Genomic DNA, 15006 nt, shown 5'->3' on the forward strand with positions numbered 1-15006 from the left:
TTGTATTTCCCAAGCAGTTAGTACAGTGCTCTGCACACAGTAAGCGCTCAATAAATACGATTGACTGATTGATTGATTAGCACAGTGCTCTGCACACAGTAAGCGCTCAATAAATACGACTGGGAGCCCGCTGTTGGGTAGGGACCGTCTCTATATGTGGCCGACTTGTATTTCCCAAGCGCTTAGTACAGTGCTCTGCACACAGTAAGCGCTCAATAAATACGATTGATTGATTGATTGATTGATTGATTGAATGAATGAATGAATGAATGAATGAGAAGGCCTGTGGCCACTGTGGGAGCGTTGGCCGCAAGTCATGCCGGGAACTCCGCCCCCCCGGAAGTCGCGTTGGCCGTCCGTGGCAGTGCGCATGCGCAGGCGCCTGCGCGCGAACGCCCGAATCCCCCGCGCGTGCGCAGTCCCTAGTTAAAGCAGCTCGGGCGACTAGGCGGGGTTTCTGGGCGATCGGACGCCGCGGCGGCGGCCGGAAGGGCTCGGGCAGGTAAGTCGGGTGACGGGCAGGGCAGGGCCGGGCCTGCCGACCGCATCGGGGGGCCTCCGGGAGCCATGGACCAGTGGGGAGGCTGGGAGGGGCGTGGCTTGCGTCATGGGGGCGCGACCCGCGTCACGTGGCTGTGGTCCGCGTCACGTGGGTGTGGCCTGCGTCACGGGGCGTGACTCGCGTCACAAGGGCGTGCCCGGGTCCATGGGGGCGTGGTCTGCGTCAGGGGGCGTGGCTTGCGTCAGGAGGCGTGGCCCGCTTCATGGGGGCGTGGCCTGCGTCATATGGGCGTGGCCTATAATATCAATAACGATGGCATTTATTAAGCACTCATTATGTGCAAAGCACTGTTCTAAGCGCTGGGGTAGATACAAGGTAATCAAGTTGCCCCACGTGGGGCTCACAGATTTAATCCCCATTTTCCAGATCAGGTAACTGAGGCCCAGAGAAGCGAAGTGACTTGCCCAAAGTCACCCAGCTGACAAGTGGCGGAGCCGGGATTTGAACCCACGACCTCTGACTCCAAAGCCCGGGCTCTTTCCACTGAGCCACGCTGACTTGCGTCACGTTGGCATGGCCTGCGTCTTGGGGTGTGACTTACGTCATGTGGGCGTGAACTGTGTCATATGGGCGTGATCTGCGTCATGGGGCGTGACCTATAATAATAATAATAATGATGGCATTTATTAAGCACTCATTATGTGCAAAGCACTGTTCTAAGCGCTGGGGTAGATACAAGGTAATCAAGTTGCCCCACGGTGGGGCTCACAGACTTCATCCCCATTTTCCAGATGCTGTAACTGAGGCCCAGTGAAGTGACTTGCCCAGAGTCACCCAGCTGACAAGTGGCAGAGGTGGGATTTGAACCCACGACCTCTGACTCCAAAGCCCGGGCTCTTTCCACTGAGCCACACTGACTTGCGTCACAATGGCGTGACCTGCGTCTTGGGCCATGACTTACGTCATGTGGGCGTGATCTGCATCACGGAGCGTGGTCTGCGTCATATGGGCGTGACCTGCGTCATGGGGCGTGACCTATAATAATAGTAATGATGGCATTTATTAAGCACTCACTATGTGCAACGCACTGTTGTAAGCGTGGGGTACAAGATACAAGGTAAGCAAGTTGTCCCACGTGGGGCTCACAGCCTTAATCTTCTAGACTGTGAGCCCACTGTTGGGTAGGGACCGTCTCTATATGTTGCCAACTTGTACTTCCCAAGCGTTTAGTACAGTGCTCTGCACACAGTAAGCGCTCAATAAATACGATTGATCGATCCCCATTTTCCGGATGAGGTAACTGAGGCACAGTGAAGTGACTTGCCCAAAGTCACCCAGCTGACAAGTGGCGGAGCCGGGATTTGAACCCATGACCTCTGACTCCAAAGCCCGGGCTCTTTCCACTGAGCCACGCTGACTTGCGTCATGTGGGCATGACCTATGTCATGGGGCGTGACTTGCCTCATATGGGCGTGACTTGCCTCATGGGTGTGACTTGCATCATATGGGCGTGACCTATAATTATAATAATGATGGCATTTATTAAGCACTCATTATGTGCAAAGCACCGTTCTAAGCGCTGGGGTAGATACAAGGTAATCAAGTTGCCCCACGTGGGCCTCACAGACTTAATCCCCATTTTCCAGATGAGGTAACTGAGGCCCAGAGAAGTGAAATGACTTACCCAAAGTCACCCAGCTGACAAGTGGCGGAGTAGGGATTTGAACCCACTACCTGTGACTCCAAAGCCCGGGCTCTTTCCACTGAGCCACGCTGACTTGCGTCATGTTGGCGTGACTTGCATCATATGGGCGTGACCTGCATCATGGGGCGTGACCTATAATAATAATAATGATGGCATTTATTAAGCGCTCACTATCTGCAAAGCACTGTTCTAAGCACTGGGGTAGGTACAAGGTAATCAAGGTGTCCCACGGGGGGCTCACAGACTTAACCCCCGTTTTCCAGATGAGGTAACTGAGGCCCAGGGAAGCAAAGTGACTTGCCCAAAGTCACCCAGCTGACAAGTGGCGGAGCCGGGATTTGAATCCATGACCTCTGACTCCAATGCCCGGGCTCTTTCCACTGAGCCATGCTGACTTGCGTCATGTTGCGTCTTATTAAAAGCCTGTCTCCTCCAAGAAGCCTTCCCCGGCTAAGCCCTCATTTCCTCATCTCCCACTCCCTTCCGAGTCACTCCTGCATTGGGATTCACACCCTTTTTTAATCCCTCCTTCAGCCCCGCAGCACATATTTCCAAATCCGTAATTTATTTATGTTTCAGCCCCACAGCACGTATCCGTAATTTATTTACGTACATGGTCCCCCTCTAGCTTGCTGTGGGCAGGGACTGTATTCATTCAATCGTATTGATTGAGCACTTACTGTGTGCAGAGCACTGTACTAAGCGCTTGGGAAGTACAAGGCGGCAACATATAGAGACGGTCGCTACCCAACAACGAGCTCACAGTCTCTTCTGACCCTGTTGTACTGGACTCTCCCAAGTGCTTAGTACAACGCTCTGCACACGGTAAGTGATCTATTGATGGATTGATAAAGGATGAATGAAACCGCTTCTGGCCCTCAGTATGACTGTAAGTTGTACTGGACCCACGTGAGCGCTTAGTACAACGCTCTGCACACGGCAAGTGATCGATTGATGGATTGATAAAGGATGAATGAAACTGCTTCTGGCCCTCGGTATGACTGTAAGTTGTACAGGACCCACGTGAGCGCTTAGTACAACGCTCTGCACACAGTAAGTGATTGATAAAGGATGAATGAAACTACTTCTGGCCCTCAGTATGACTGTAAGTTGTACAGGACCCCCATGAGCGCTTAGTACAACGCTCTGCACACGGTAAGTGATCGATTGATGGATTGATAAAGGATGAATGAAACTGCTTCTGGCCCTCGGTATGACTGTAAGTTGTACAGGACCCACGTGAGCGCTTAGTACAATACTCTGCACACAGTAAGTGATCGATTAATTCAATCAATCGTATTGAGCGCTTACTGTGTGCAGAGCACTGTACTAAGCGCTTGGGAAGTACAAGTTGGCAACATATAATTGATTAATTGATTGATAAAGGATGAATGAAACTGCTTCTGGCCCTCACTATGACTGTAAGTTGTACAGGACCCCCATGAGCGCTTAGTACAACGCTCTGCACACGGTAAGTGATCAATTGATGGATTGATAAAGGATGAATGAAACTGCTTCTGGCCCTCGGTATGACTGTAAGTTGTACAGGACCCACGTGAGCGCTTAGTACAACGCTCTGTACACGGTAAGTGATCGATTGATGGATTGATAAAGGATGAATGAAACCGGTTCTGGCCCTCAGTATGACTGTAAGTTGTACAGGACCCACGTGAGCGCTTAGTGCAACACTCAGCACACGGTAAGTGATCGATTGATGGATTGATAAAGGATGAATGAAACTGCTTCTGGCCCTCAATATGACTGTAAGTTGTACAGGACCCACGTGAGCGCTTAGTACAATGCTCTACACACAGTAAGTGATCGATTGATTGATAAAGGATGAATGAAACTGCTTCTGGCCCTCAGTATGACTGTAAGTTGTACAGGACCCCCATGAGCGCTTAGTACAACTCTCTGCACACGGTAAGTGATCGATTGATGGATTGATAAAGGATGAATGAAACTGCTTCTGGCCCTCGGTATGACTGTAAGTTGTACAGGACCCACGTGAGCGCTTAGTACAACGCTCTGTACACGGTAAGTGATCAATTGATGGATTGATAAAGGATGAATGAAACTGCTTCTGGCCCTCAGTATGACTGTAAGTTGTACAGGACTCACGTGAGCGCTTAGTACAATGCTCTGCACACGGTAAGTGATCGATTGATTGATTGATAAAGGATGAATGAAACTGCTTCTGGCCCTCAGTATGACTGTAAGTTGTACAGGACCCATGTGAGCGCTTAGTACAACGCTCTGTACGTGGTATTATATAAGATATTATATAAGATATAATATTCTTCTAGACTGTGAGCCCGCTGTTGGATAGGGGCCGCCTCTATACGTTGCCGACTTGCACTTCCCGAGCGCTTAGTCCAGTGCTCTGCCCACAGTAAGCGCTCAATAAATACGATTGAATGAATAAGTACGATTGAATGAATGAACTCCCAAACTGAGAAATTGTGCCTGGACATCATTATTCATTCAGCCATATTTATTGATTAGTGGAAGGGCACTTGTCTGCAAAATGGGTTACTCTTTGGCACCTTAATAATGATAATAATGGCATTTATTAAGCGCTTACTCTGTGCAAAGCACTGTTCTAAGCTCTGGGGAGGTTACAAGGTGATCAGGTTGTCCCACGGGGGGCTCACAGTCTCAATCCCCGTTTTCCAGATGAGGGAACTGAGGCCCAGAGAAGCGAAGTGACTTGCCCAAAGTCACACAGCTAATTGGCGGAGCCGGGATTTGAACCCGTGACCTCTGACTCCAAAGCCCGGGCTCTTTCCACTGAGCCGCGCTGCTTCCCTCCTTAGACTCAAGATTCAGCCTGCTGCTGAAAAATGTAATCAGCTTTTTTTTTTAATGGTATTTGTGCGGCACATATTATGTGCAGCGTGGCTCACTGGAAAGAGCCTGGACTTTGGAGTCGGAGGTCACGGGTTCAAATCCCGGCTCCGCCAATTGTCAGCTGGGTGACTTTGGGCAAGTCACTTCACCTCTCTGTTCCCTCATCTGTAAAATGGGGATGAAGACTGTGAGCCCCCCGTGGGACAGCCTGATCACCCTGTAACCTCCCCAGCGCTTAGAACAATGCTTTGCACATAGTAAGCGCTTAACAAATGCCAATTATTATTATTATTATGTGCCAGTTACCGTTCTGTGCACTGGAATAGATGCAGGGTAAGCGGGGTGGACACAATGAAGTGACTTGCCCAAGGTCACACAGCAGACAAGAACTAGACTAGAACCCAGGTCAATCAATCAATCAATCGTATTTATTGAGCGCTTACCGTGTGCAGAGCACTGTACTAAGCGCTTGGGAAGTACAAGTTGGCAAGGTCCTTCTGAGTCCCGGGCCTGTGGTCCGTCTTAGGCCTCGCTGCTTCTCATCTCCGTTGCTAGAAATCTAAGATTTTACGGATTTTACGTGTGGGTTCTGAATCCTTGAGGTCCCACTTGTGTGCAGCGAGACTGTGAGCCCACTGTTGGGTAGCGACTGTCTTTATAAGTTGCCAGCTTGTACTTCCCAAGCGCTTAGTACAGTGCTCTGCACACAGTAAGTGCTCAATAAATACGATTGATTGATTGATTGGGCACCTCAAACGCAAGGAAAAGACGCAATCCCTTCCCTTAAAGAGACGACAGTCCGGTGGATGGGTGTCTAATGGTTTTCACCTTCTCCCTTTTAGGCTTGCTTTTACCGATTATGCGGACGCTCGCACCCTGTTGAGATGTGACACGTATCGGAGGGGAAATCTGTTTTGGAGGAAGCAAAATGCCAAGGAAAAGGAGAAATCTTGGTGGGAGTCCTTCTAGAAATCCCGGGAGCTCGGAAGAAACCACATTCGGTCCCAACAGCGAGGGGCTAGGGAGCCTTCTGACAACATCTCAATCGGATGTGGACAAGGAAAAACTTCTCAGCAGCATGGTAGAGATGTTTTCGGATCTGGACGCTGGTGTAGTTTACATGGTGCTATCTGAATGTGATTTTAAAGGTAAAAAGGCGGTTAACGCGGCCGGTATTTTCTTGAACTCTAGATGGGCTGTGATACCTGTTGGGGAATGAAAAATTATTTTTTAAATTCAATTATTGAGGGCCTGCGGTGTGCAGGGCACTGTACTAAGCGCTCTGGAGAGTACAGGGCAACGAATCCGATAGACCCGTTCCCTGACCACGGTGACCTTCCGATTTTGTGTTTGGGTCTTTTTCATTAGAAGATAAAACTGTTCATTTATTCATTCATTCAGTTGTATTTATTGAGCGCTTACTGTGCGCAGAGCACTGTACTAAGCGCTTGGGAAAGTACAATGCAACAATAAGCAGTGACATTCCTTGCCTGCAACGAGCAGTACTTGAGGAATAATGTAAGGCGCTGGCAATAGATCCAGGTGATATGCCAGCCAGAATAAGTGATTTTTAGGTCCATTAGTAAAAAAGTGACTATTTTCATTTGTGACTATTTGGTACATTACTCTTTCAGAACCCCTGGGACTTTCAATCCCCCTCGTCCCCCTCTCCATCCCCCCCATCTTACCTCCTTCCCTTCCCCACAGCACCTGTATATATGTTTGTACATATTTATTACTCTATTTATTTTACTTGTACATATCTATTCTATTTATTTTATTTTGTTAGTATGTTTGGTTTTGTTCTCTGTCTCCCTCTTTTAGACTGTGAGCCCGCTGTTGGGTAGGGACTGTCTCTATATGTTGCCAACTTGTACTTCCCAAGCGCTTAGTACAGTGCTCTGCACACAGTAAGCGCTCAATAAATACGATTGATTGATTAGGGCGCAATTCAGTTTTATTCTCTTTACTAATTTAGCGACTCAGTACTCTCTGTGTGTCTTCCAACTCTCACATTCAGTCTGTTGCTAAATCCCTCTGCTTTCTCTGCCACTTGCCTGCAGTATGACCCCTGGCAAGTCACTTAACCGCTCAGCGCCTCAGCTTCCTCATCTGTAAAATGGGGATTACATACTCGTTCTCCTTAGACTGGGAGCCCAGAGGGAGCTGGAGAGAGCTAAGAAGAAATGGGATCAGAGGCACAGGTAGATGGAATAGATGCCAATTTTCATTATGAATGGGGAGGTGGGGCGGTGAAAAGAAGGCAGGGATTTTAGGAAGGGTGGGGTTTGGGAGAGGACAGACTTCAAAGGGCTAGTAAAAGGCCAAAAGCTACACTGTTTCAGCGAGTCATTGAGTCAGTATTATCTATTGAGCACCTGCTTGTGTGGGGCACTGTATTAAGGGCTTGGGAGACTATTGAGGACACAAAAGACAGATTCACTTCCTTCAGGGAGCTCACAATCTAATGAAGGTCTTTTAAACCCTGATTTTGGAAACGTTTGTCTTATCCCCAGCACTTAGAACAGGGCTTTGCACATAGTAAGCGCTTAACAAATGCCATCATCATCATCCAGAGAGAGGGGATAGGATTTAGAGAGCAGGCAGGAGATCTCCTCTTAAGAAGCAGCATGGCCTAGTGGGATCGAGCACAGGCCTGGGACTCAGAAGGACCTGGGTTCTAATCCCAGCCCTTCCACTTGTCTGCTGGGTGACCTTGGGCAAGTCACTTCACTTCTGTGCGCCTCAGTTACCTCATCTGTCAAGTGGGGATTAAGCACGTGAGCCCCCCATGTGGGATAGGGGCTGTGTCCAACCTGACTAGCTTCTATCCGCCCCAGTCCTGAGAATAGCGCCTCACACATAGTAAGCGCGTAACAAATGCCATCACCATGATGAGGAACAGCTTGGAAGGAAGGGAGAGAGTCGGCGGGGACGGCAGAGCAGTGTGACAAGGTGAGAGAGGGATCGTGGGGACTTCAAACTGGATGAGGTCTGTTTTCCGACTGAAGAGTCGGCCACGTCTTCACACGGGATAGGGGGCTGCAGGGAGGAATTATAGGTTTGGAACAGTCGAGGTGGGTTGTGGGTTCGGGAGCCAGGGAGAGGGGAGTAGAGGAGTTGCCACTCAGAAAGGATGGAATGATCAATTATAAACTATTATAAATTATTCAGTCATATTCATGTCTCTTTCTCTCTAGACTGTACGCTCGTTATGGGCAGGGAACGTGTCTGCTAATAAATAATAATGATCATAGTATTTGTTAAGTGCTTACTATGTGCAAAGCACTGTTCTAAGCGCCGGGGAGGTTACAAGGTGATCAGGTTGTCCCACGGGGGGCTCACAGTTTTAATCCCCATTTTACAGAGCAAATATCAAACGTTCAAAGGTCGTGGATAGAAGTGCATAGACAACGCAGAAGGGAAAGCGAGCCGGGGAAAAGAGGGTGTAATTGGGGAAGGCCTCTTGGAGGAGATATGACCTTAGTAATGCTTGAAGATGGAGAGAGGGGTGGTCTGAAGTATATAATAATAATAATAATAATGATGTCATTTATTAAGCGCTTACTGTGTGCAAAGCACTGTTCTAAGCGCTGGGGAGGTTACAAGGTGATCGGGTTGTCCCACGGGGGGCTCACAGTTGTCATCCCCATTTTACAGAGCAAATATCAAATGTTCAAAGGTCATGGATAGAAGTTGCATAGACAACACAGAGGGGAAAGCGAGCCGGGGAAAAGAGGGCGTAATTGGGGAAGGCCTCTTGGAGGAGATATGACCTTAGTAATGCTTGAAGATGGAGAGAGGGGTGGTCTGAAGTATATAACAATAATAATAATAATAATAATAATAATGTCATTTATTAAGCGCTTACTATGTGCAAAGCACTGTTCTAAGTGCCGGGGAGGTTACAAGGTGATCAGGTTGTCCCACGGGGGCTCACAGTCTTCATCCCCATTTTCCAGATGAGGTAACTGAGGCCCAGAGAAGTGAAGTGACTTGCCCAAAGTCAATCATCAATCAGTCATATTTATTGAGCGCTTACTGTGTGCAGAGCAATGTACTAAGCGCTTGGGAAGTACAAGTTGGCAACATATAGAGACAGTCCCTACCCAAGTCACACAACTGACAGTTGATGGAGCCGGGATTTGAACCCACGACCTCTGACCCCAAAGCCCGGGCTCTTTCCACCGAGCCGCGCTGCTTCTCCCAACTTATTGTAGTCTCCCGAGCACTTAATATGGTGCTCTGCACAAGGTAGGCGCTCAGTAAATACCACTGATTGATCGCTCGATTACAGCGGAAGAGAATGAATTCGGAATGGCCAGAGTCATCCCCATTGTCTTTATTTCTGCCATCAGTGAGGTGGGGGCTAGGCGAGGCTCAAAAGCATCGGAGAAAAGTGCTACGGCTGGGCAGAGCAGGGAAGGGAAAGAGAAGTTGGGAAACCTCAGCAACCAACAGTCTAGAAGCAGGACTGGTTTACTGGGCTTTAGAGGATTCCCACCCCTTCAAGGAGTGCCATCCTGCAAACTGGGGTACCTTGGCAGCACTTTAAGAGCCTGGGCTTTGGAGTCATAGGTTCAAATGCTGGCTCTGCCAGTTGTCAGCTGTGTGGCTTTGGGCAAGTCACTTCTCTGGGCCTCGGTTCCCTCATCTGTAAAATGGGGATGAAGACTGTGAGCCCCCCACCGTGGGACAACCTGATCACCTGATCTCACCAGCACTTAGAACAGTGCTTTGTCCATAGGAAGCGCTTAATAAATGCCATTATTATTATTATCTGCCTCCCTTGCTGACCTTCTGGACTCCTTTCTCTCCCCCCGCCACGCCAATCCATACTTCACTCTGCTGCGCGGATCATTTATCAACAAAAGCGTTCAGTCCGTGTCTCCCCGCTCGTCGAGAACCTCCAGTGACTGCCCACCCACCTCCGTATCAAAGACAAACTCCTTACCAGTGGCTTTAAAGCACTCAATCAGCTTGCCCCATTCTACCTCACCTCAGTAATTTACTACAGCCTCTACTCTTCTAGCATCAGCTCAGACCCTGTGCACCACCCCCCAGCCTGGAACTCCCTTCCCCTCCATATATACCAGACTGCCACTCTCTCCGCCCTCAAAGCATTATTAAAGTCACATCTTCTCCAAGGGGCCTTCCCCAATTAAGTCCTCTTTTCCACAGCTCACTCTCCCTTCTGCGTTGTCTCTGCACTTGGATCTGTGACCTCTGGACATTTGATATTCGCCTCGCCCCCAACCCCACAGCACTGATGTTCGTATCTTTAAATTGTATGTTATAAATTGTTTATTCATCTTAATGCCTGTCTCCCCTGTAAGCTTGTTATGGGCAGGGAACATACCTGCTAATTCTGTTGTACTGTATGTAATCTCCCAAGTGCTTAATGCAGTTCTCTGCACATCGTAAGCACTCAGTAAATACCACTGATTGATCGATATTTGGAGTACCTTAATGGAACTTAGAAATGCCAAGAGTGGTTACTGAGGGGACGTGACCAATCAATCAATCAATCTTCGTATTTATTGAGCGCTTACTGTGTGCAGAGCACTGTACTAAGCGCTTGGGAAGTACAAGTCGGCAACATTTCTACTGACCAGAGCAATAGAAATTAGTTGGGGAATACCCCCTGGGGAAAGTGCAGCGCTATTAGAATCAAATTGTACTCTACTAAGCGCTTAGTGCAGGGGTACTTCTAGACCGTGAGCCCACTGTTGGATAGGGACCGTCTCTATATGTTGCCAAGTTGTACTTCCCAAGTGCTTAGTACAGTGCTGTGCTCACAGTAAGCGCTCAATAAATACGATTGAATGAATGAATGGATGGTACTAAGTAAGCGCTCATTAAATAGCATTGATGATGATGATAATTAGAGGAAATTGCAGGGAAACAGATGGTCAGGTGTATTGACCTTGTTGAATCAGGATTTGGTTTCGAGTGAGCCAGGCTGAACAGGACGCACATTAAAAACACCACAATTATAGGTGGATCGGATACAAGCGTCGTTGCTCCGATAACATGTTGTTTTTTCGTTTGCGTTCACCACCAGTTGAAAACGCTATGGATTGCCTGCTCGAGTTATCTACTGGTGCCGATGGTGCGGAGACATCCTCAGCCCATTCGGGCTTCGACTCCATCGCGGCGGCTCTTGCTCTCGGGAACCAGCGGAGTGTCGCGGGAGAGGAAGCGGTGGGAGAAGGGGCTCCTGAAGAGGAACAGGCCTTCCCTCCCGGTATGCGGCTGACGGAGGACGTGGATTCCTCGATAGAAACGGCTTTTGAGCAGTGGACTCGGTCTCCAGCGGCCACTGAGGCGTTCCCGCCCCTGAAGCACATCGATAGTCCCGGAGGCTCCTCGGGGTCGGCTGAGGCGGCGGAGTCCGGTTCCTCCTCCAGCGTCCCCCTCCCTTTAGAGAAAGTGGAGGCGGACCCAGGGCACTTTGAAACATCTTCCTGTATATCAAGCCACTGTACGCCAGCTCCCAGTGCGGTCTGGCGGCCTGAGCGGTTGGACGGTGGCTACGTGACTCCGGGGGCGAACGCGGAGCAGGCCCACGCAAGTCGGACCCGGGAAGTTCTGGACCAGCAGGAGGACGGACAGTGGGCCGGAGAGCAATCCGCTTGTGTTTCCGAGTTATTTGCAGCTCCTAAGGAGTTCAGCCGCAAATCGCAGAGGCAATCTGACGGGGAACAGGCACAGCAAAGGCGAGAATGCCATTTCGATCGGCCACAGCCACCGTCAGTGCCGTCACCAGCTTGGAATCCATTGGCCCCTTCATTTTTGCCCAGGTTCTACACTCCAGTGGCAGCTAGCCCTAGGTATTGGAGACCTGCGTCAGACTACCGCGCCCTGGGAAATAGCTGGGCCTATTCCCCCCCGGGTATTCCCGGTGCCTGGGAGCAGAACGCTTCTCTGTGGAAGGTATGGAGAAATCAAGATGGCAACTTTTATCACGTTCATGAACCTACTGTTTCTCCTACTGGGAGAACAGAGACACCTTTTATAGGCCAAACACTTGTTCTTCTCAGAGGGGTTCCAGGATCAGGAAAAACTTTTATGGCAAGGTACTCTATTTCTATTCTCAAAGTATACCGATCCGTTAATATCAGATCTGATGTTTAAACCGTATGAATTCCAAATGTATTTTGGTCCTGTCTTAATTGACACAAGATCTCTGGTTAACCTTGACTCTGCCCTCTTTTTTCTGCCTGTATCTGTGCCCACTCTGGCATTAAGTAAGTTTGCCAGTCCCCCTTGGACTAGTTAACGTCTTTTCTCCAAAAAGATCTGGGTGCTCTCTTTGCACTGCCCTGTGGGATTGCTGGAGATAGGTGTGTTGAGTTGAACACGCTTATATTGCCCAGCATTTTGTTTCACGGTCAATAAATGCAAGAAAGTTAGGGAACTCTTCCAATAGAAGGTTACTGGTGCGGTGTTTTTGTAAAAACAATGCTCATTCCCAAATGCAGTCATAATAATCATTATATTTGCAGTATTTCTGCTCCCTTTCAGCATCATGGGACTTGCTCTCCTGGGTTTTTTTTTTATTGGCTTGAATTATCTTCCTTTCCTGATCGCTTTTCTTTTTTGCCTTTCGAATCTTGGTCTTGTTTGTCTTCCCTGCCTCTTGAGTGACAGTGACTGCTGGCTTCTGTTCTCCCAATCAATCAATCGTATTTATTTATTTATGTATTTATTTTTTAATGGGGGTTCACAGGCAAAGACAAACTTCGTTTCCAGTAGGGTTTCCATTGGCCTGTTTCTTTTTTTTTGTTTTTAATTGCATTTGTTAAGTGCTTACTGTGGGCCAGGCACTGTACTGAATGCTGAGGTGGATTCAAGCTGATCAGGTTGAACACAGTCTACGTCCCATGTGGGGCTCCCGGTCTTAATCCCTGTTTTACAGATGAGGGAACTGAGGTCCAGGGAGATACTACTACTACTAATAATAATGGCATTTGTTCTAAGCGCTGAGGGATACAAGGCGATCAGGAGATAAAGTGACTTGCCCAAGGTCCCACACCAGGGAAGTGGTGGTGCTGAGATTAGAACCCAGGCCTGGGCTCTTTCCACTCGGGCCACACTGCTTGTCTTTATTGAGCACTTACATTGTGCTGGGCACTGTACCAAGTGAGCATGGCTTAATCAATCAATCAATCATATTTATTGAGCGCTTACTGTGTGCAGAGCACTGTACTAAGCGCTTGGGAAGTACAAGTTGGCAACACATAGAGACGGTCCCTACTCAACAGTGGGCTCACAGTCTAGAAGGGGGTGACAGAGAACAAAACCAAACATATTAACAAAGTAAAATAAATAGAATAGATATGTACAAGTAAAATAAATAAATAGAGTAATAATTACGTACAAACATATATACATATATACAGGTGCTGTGGGGAATGCGAAGGAGGTAAGATGGGGGATGGAGAGGAGGAGGAGGGGAAGAGGAAGGAGGGGGCTCATTCTGGGAAGGCCACCTGGAGGAGGTGAGCTCTCAGTAGGGCCTTGAAGGGAGGAAGAGAGCTAGCTTGGCGGATGTGGGGAGGGGGGGCATTGCCATGGCGGATGTGTAGCGGGCCAAAAGCGAGTAAAATTGAGGAGCTGGATGTTCCCAATACTGCAGGTGCGAGATCCAATTTTTCTTCATAAAACTGAGTAACTAAGCAGAAGCCATCATGAGGCAATAATGCAAGGGTTCTACTGAAGCGGTAGCAAGCCGAGACTAGATGGCTCCATCCTCACGCCTCTTAAAGATGATTTCTTACTTTGTCATTGGCAGGCATTGACTTAAAAGGTTTGTCTGTGGGGTGTGATGAAACCAATCCAATAATCTGTTTTTAACGCCCAACTCCTCCTCTAAACTCCTTCTGGGCAGGGGTCCCATCGACCAACTCTGTTGTTGTGTACCCTTCCGAGCATTTTGTACGGGGCTCTCCACAAAGCAAGCGAGCGCTCAGTACATACCACAGATCAATCGATAACCATCGACAGATAAGCAGTATGGCATAGGGATAGGGCACGGGCCTGGGAGTCAGGAGGTTTCCTGCCACTTGTCTGCTGCATGGGGATAGGGCACGGGCCTGGGAGTCACAAGGTTTGCTGTCATTTGTCCCCCAGTGCTTAGAACAGTGCTTTGCACATAGTAAGCGCTTAACAAATGCCATCATCATCATCATCATGTCTGCTGTGTGACCTATGAGCCCACTGTTGGGTAGGGACCATCTCTATATTTTGCCAACTTGGACTTCCCAGGCGCTTAGTCCAGTGCTGTGTACACAGTAAGCGCTCAATAAATACGATTGATTGATTGATTGACTGAGCCCACTGTTGGCTAGGGGTCGTCTCTATATGTTGCCAACTTGTACTTCCCAAGCGCCTAGTACAGTGCCAGGCACCATTTTAAGAGCTGGGCTGGAAACCAGCCAATATGGTTGAACCCTCTCCCTATCCCACGTGGGGCTCACAGTCTCCATCCCCATTTTGCAGATGAGGGAACTGAGGCACAGAGGAGTTAAGTGACTTGCCCAAGGTCATGCAGCAGACAAATGGCAGCAAACCTTGTGACTCCAAGGGGGAGACAGAGAACCAAGCAAAACATATTAACAAAATAAAATAATTAGAATAACTCTGTACAAATAAAATAGAGTAATAAATCCGTACAAACGTATATACATATATCCAGGTGCTGTGGGTAGGGGAAGGAGGTAAGGTGGGGGGGATGGGGAGGAGGAGACGGGGGCTCAGCAATCAATCAATTATATTTATGAGCGCTATGTGCAGATCACTGTACTAAGCGCTTGGGAGAGTACGCTATGAGTTGATAAACAGGGATGCATAGACAGAGAAACAGCATGGCCTAGTGGAAAGACCCTGGGCCTGGGTGTCAGGGGACCTGGATTCTAATCCTGCTGGGCCTGCCACATCACCTCAG

General features: G+C 48.7%; 1 protein-coding gene across 1 annotated transcript in view; it reads left to right on the top strand.

The window, feature by feature from the left end:
- The first annotated feature begins 463 nt into the window (after positions 1-463).
- Positions 464-15006, top strand: part of N4BP2 (NEDD4 binding protein 2) — a 74452-nt gene continuing 59909 nt past the window's right edge. The window contains exons 1-3 of the mRNA XM_038752240.1: positions 464-502; positions 5900-6205; positions 11122-12136. Of these exons, the coding sequence (XP_038608168.1) occupies positions 5986-6205; positions 11122-12136 (1235 nt within the window). The 5' untranslated portion in view covers positions 464-502; positions 5900-5985. The remainder of the gene's footprint in view (positions 503-5899; positions 6206-11121; positions 12137-15006) is intronic.

The sequence above is a fragment of the Tachyglossus aculeatus genome, chromosome 10, assembly GCF_015852505.1.
Source record: "Tachyglossus aculeatus isolate mTacAcu1 chromosome 10, mTacAcu1.pri, whole genome shotgun sequence".
Lineage (NCBI taxonomy): Eukaryota > Metazoa > Chordata > Mammalia > Monotremata > Tachyglossidae > Tachyglossus > Tachyglossus aculeatus.